Source organism: Taurulus bubalis (assembly GCF_910589615.1).
Source record: "Taurulus bubalis genome assembly, chromosome: 1".
Lineage (NCBI taxonomy): Eukaryota > Metazoa > Chordata > Actinopteri > Perciformes > Cottidae > Taurulus > Taurulus bubalis.
The window spans coordinates 11706437-11711626 of NC_136589.1; the positions used below are offsets into that span (position 1 = coordinate 11706437).

The window sequence follows — 5190 nt, forward strand, 5'->3', positions numbered from 1 at the left end:
TCATAATAATAATAATAATAATAAACCCAGAGCAGCCCGCTGACATGCACAGGGCTGTTTGCACTGTGCTTCTGATTACAGCATGAAGGTGATCATTCACAGGTCGATCTGTACAGTACTTTGGTTCATTTTTGATCACCAAGTCACCAAGGGGGCGGGGGGTATTGCGCGCAATGCAACGCATTCAACTGTAAACTATGTGCCCACAGAGTTGCAAGATAGACCAACAAAAAAAGAAACATTACAAATGAAGCAGTGACGCGCAAAAGAATATTAATAAAAATCTCATTTTCGGAAAATCTTTCCCTCCAGGCTTGTTGTGTGCAAGAAATGGGGCGATGGGGGGGGGCAACATCACTGCCATACACACTAGTAATTTACAGTGCCACTCAAACTTCACTCATCTCCTGGCTTAGAAGATTTTCAGCCGCTTGCCGATCGGCCTGCCTCCCTTCGCCACTCTCTGGCTTGGCTGGTCCCTCGAAAGCGGGCAGTACTTGATGGTGTGCGCGTTGTCGCCGTTGGCGCTGCAGAGCGGGCAGGTGTACGCCCGGAGGATGGGGCACAGGACTCGGCCGTCCGCCGTCTTCAGGATGTGGGTGCCGTAAACTTCCTCTGGTGCGCCGTTATTCCGACAGAAGACGCACACCTTGGGTTCCGGCTTGCCCCTCTGAGTCTGTTTGCGCCTCCGGTCCATGGAGAGCAGGTCGAGCCCGGCGAAGCTCCCCCCGTAGGAGGGCGAGTCTCTGTCTCCCGGCGGCGAGTCGCCCGCGAGGTGCTCGTACGGCCTGAGCAGCGAGATGCGCTCCTTGAGATCGTAGAGGGAGATCGGCGGGGAGCCCGGGGTCGCGCAGCAGCAGCAGCAGTCCAGGTGTCCATCGCTGTCCCTGCCGTGCCCAATTACGCAGGAGCAAACCGGGGAGTCGTCCTCCAAGCCCAGGGTGGCTTTGAGGGACTCGGTTATGGAGTTTGGGCTGCAGGACGGGCTGTTGATCTTGTTTTTGGCGACCAGCGTCGACAAGCCGAGGTAGTCGTTCCAAAAATTGAAGGTGTTGTCATACGGGGAGCGCGCGTCCAGGTAGCCGCTGTCTAAGAAATCCATCCTGTCAGAGCTGCAGAGTCTAACGTCCACAGAGGCGAATAGGTGTGTTTGTCAGCATGAGTGGTCTGGCGGAGGGGGATCGACTCTCTTCTCTTGCTGGGTCGAGTATGCATAGCAGTCAACATGTAGGCGCTGATAAATCCCCCAGAATAAAACAGGGGGGGCGTGGTTTAGTTCATGTTGATTATCTCTCTGGCCTCATAGGAGGGTCCACAGAGCAGAGCAGGGAGGTACTGAGCTGAGAGGTGTGTGTGTGTGTGTGTGGGGGGGGGGGGGTCTGTTTCCCTCCCAGGATGTGACTATTATCACTGAAAGAGTATCTCTTTGTGCAAGAGAATTATCTCTCCTGGTGGAGATAAACTGATTATATGTTTCCTTCTCTTAAAAGAGGTTGTTTTTGTCCTCGTCATTTTTCTTTTTTTTCCCGTATCTTCACATTTATTTGTGATCAGCCACCTCTTGTCTAACATACTTGGTCAAGTTAACCCATAACTATGTTGGTGATGTATTGACACAGGGCTTGTTTTGTTTGTACTTGACAGAAAACAACTACTGTTGAATTTACAGTCGGGTGATGAAGGGTTTTTGTTTTATGTACAGAATGTGATTCTTTGTTTGCTTCAGCTGAACTTTATTTAAAGGGGCCCTCTGCTTATTTTGTGTTACACATGCATGAAGTTAGGAAGGAAAAGTCTAAATTGATGCAGCAGAGGCCAAGACACCTTGACTGTTTGTTCACATTATAAGCTCACGCTCCAAAAACACTGGATCCTACATTTTTCTCATAGCCTCTCACCCTAAACTTGGGGTTTAGGGACATATATATTGATCTAAACTAAGCTCAGAAAGCCTTCATTACATCACTGGCCTATTTTCACAGACATGAAAAAGCTTTTAGAGCCACAAAAAATGACAAAACTGTTTTCACAGACTGAGCAGCACTAACCACGACTAGAAGACTGATCTTTGTATGTAGAATCATTGGAGGTTTCCTTTTTAAAAGATCTTTGGATAACTTTGCACAATGCAGATACACATATATTGTAGCAACTGCAGTCTATTCCTGCATCCTCCAAGATAACAGACAATAGACAAGATTGTGCCGCCTGATGTTTGCAGTGATTGGATCAAGAAACATGCAGAATGGGAACAATTCCTCACCTGTGTAGTATTTTATTTTGTCTCATTTTGCTTGTGAATCACTAGAAAACTTCACCATTTCACGACTACAAACATTATTCAGAAAAGAAAACCATCTGAGACCATCTGACAAGCAGCCACATATCATATATCATATTGTTTTAGGTTGTCAGCAGCCACTAAATGTTGGCAGCCACTGGCATACAAACAAGATTATGAGGGGTTTTAGATTATGAAAAGTCTTCATGGACAGTATTCGGAGGACGGATATTACAGAGAGCAAGAGCTGTTTCACTGTACATATGTATGTATTTTTTTAAGATAGACTTAAAAGTATATGAGCCTATCCCTTAACATACGTCTTTCTTTGCATTCTAGGATAACACAATCATCAATAAAACAAATGGTTGAGGAAACAAAGAAAAGAGCGTTCAACAGAAAAATAACAGGATATATATATATATATATATATATATATATATATATATATATATATATATATATATATATATAACATGATATGTCTAAGACACAAAGGGCAGTGAAACCAAAACAATGACCATAAGGGTAGAATAAAATATATAAAATATAATAAATCAGCATCGTGCATTTGAACACATTAGCAGGTCCCTTCCTGCACTGATGAACCTATAGTGAGCTGTTCCACGTGAAGCTGCCGTGTCTTCCCTGCACCTGTTCTGCATCCCCTCGAGTCCACGGCTTTGTGCTCACAACCAGCCCTCCTCTGCTTCATTGTCTCCTCTCTACAGCGGCCCGTTTAACTTCATTAATATGCATTAAAACAGAGTGTGCCGTGTGTGTGTGTGTGTGTGTGTGTGTGTGTGTGTGTGTGTGTGTGTGTGTGTATGTGTGTGTGTGTGTGTGTGTGTGTGTCAGTTAAAGCTCAGTAAGACAGGCTCTCAAGAGCTTGATAGCTGACCTGACTGTTTGGACAATGACTATGTTACTATTTTTGTCAGACCCTCAAGTGAAATATTAAAGGCAGTCAAAGCTGAGACAAAAGTCATTTGCATGTCTTATGTTTTAAAATTGGAGCTAAGATCCAGTTTGCCACCACAAAACATAGTTTTCATTGAGGAAATGTCAGTCCTTTCACTGACTTAAACAGTCTCTGAAAATGACGTTCGGGAAATATATATAAAAACTTAAACCCATAGTTTTATCTTCTTACTTCTGGATTCAATGTTGTTGTTTTTTACACCATATCATAACTTTATAAGTATGTTTTTAGGCGTGTGTACATTGTGTACAGAGACCTGTATTTGGTGTGACAAAAGGATGGAATTTGACGCTAAATCGTGCTAAAACCCCAAAATGTCCTAAAAAGGATTCTTTGAAAAGAGAATACATCGGCTGCTATAAAAGTTTCCAACGGGCGTAGACGGCACAAAGCATGAAGAAAAATCATGTTAGTGAGACAGTTTCTTGTATGTGAGAATAAATTATCATCAGAATACACCACATGGTCTATTTTCAAGGTCACCTTCGGCTCTGCATGCACAAAGGAAATCATGAGAGAGCATTTAAAAGATGAATGGCTGCCAAATCACAATAGATAAATTGCATTGGGGCCAATATGACATGTGGCTCTGCTGCTTCAGGGTGCCTATATAACTCTTTAATGCAAACTGTGCTTGGCAGCAACAAAGAAAGTATTGATAATGCAAATTAAATACATTTGAAGATTTTCATTTAGAGTTCTATGACTTGATAAAGGGCAGCAGCTTTTCTGGCAGAAGGATTTCTGGCATGAAAAGAGGAGTCAAGGCAAGTTTTCTTTGTATTTGAATGGCACCTTTTAAAACACAGGGATATTCCAAAAAAGTGCGATTAAAATAAGAAGCCGTTAAAGAAGAGTAAGATAAGATAAAGACAGACAGACAGACAAAAAATAATAAACAGGGAGTGCAGTTCCTGTGTAGTTCTGCAGTAATAAATCACCCAAAATGTAATAAAGGAAACTAAAGTGCAGTAGAGAAAATAAATCACAGACACAGGGAAACAAGACAGTTTTTAATTTAGTTTTAAAAGAGACCAGAGTTAACTAAATGCAGCGTCATCGAGCTTAGGGGTTTTACCTACATGTAGATTTATACACTCAGTTGTCAGTTTAGTAGCTAAACCAAATGCATTGTAAAGGAACAGCCCTGTAATAAATCAACTGTTTTAGAGACATGTTGATTCAACCTTCTGGTTATCTTTGAGGTTGTAGTTTGTGCTGTTGTTGAATTTTGTATAGCTTTATAGTGAGTTATAGTTACTAAGCCTACTGTCGTTGGTGTAAGTATGGACAAAATATTAGAAACACCTGTATAATGCAATACAAAATGATGATGCAGTTGAATCAGCACTGATCGACTGCATTAGTTTTAGCTATGTGTATGTTTCAAGCATATCAGTCCCAATAAGATTATGATTATTATTATAGGGTTTTAAGGGGATTGAAATGGAAGGATGATAATTGTCTTATATTTTTCTTACTGTGAGCAAATCCCATGAAAAGATTAAACCCAACAATTAATTGATCCTACTGACAAGTATCGTGTGTATGTATGCATACTCATAGAGCTCAATAGAGAGGTGCCAAGATGTCACATTTCTGTTGCCATCAAGGAAGTTAGCAAAACAGTTTAAAACACATCAATGATATATATATAGATTATTTTTTACATTTTCAGTAGAAACCCATTGGCTTTGGGATAAGTGCAATGTGCTCAGTTCCCCTCCCACATAATTCTGAGTGTGCTGCAGTTGTCTAATGGTCTTTATAATCAATTGTATACTAACCCCCCCCTCCCCCTCCCCCCCTCTAAGTTAATGAGAAGCAGAAGCAATAAAAGGCTTAAAGTACATTTTAGGCATTTAAAGGCACTTAAAAAAGAGTGCATGATAATTCTCCAAGATAACAATAAGGAGTCAAAGAATTA

At 41.6% G+C, this 5190-nt stretch overlaps 1 protein-coding gene across 1 annotated transcript; it reads right to left on the reverse strand.

Moving 5' to 3' along the window:
- Positions 1-412: 412 nt before the first annotated feature.
- Positions 413-1102, reverse strand: LOC306747393 (nanos homolog 1-like; the record flags this gene model as incomplete). The annotated part of the gene is made up of 1 exon (XM_079230453.1): positions 413-1102. One exon carries the CDS (start codon positions 1100-1102, stop codon positions 413-415), a length of 690 nt encoding a protein of 229 aa, XP_079086579.1.
- Positions 1103-5190: the final 4088 nt, after the last annotated feature.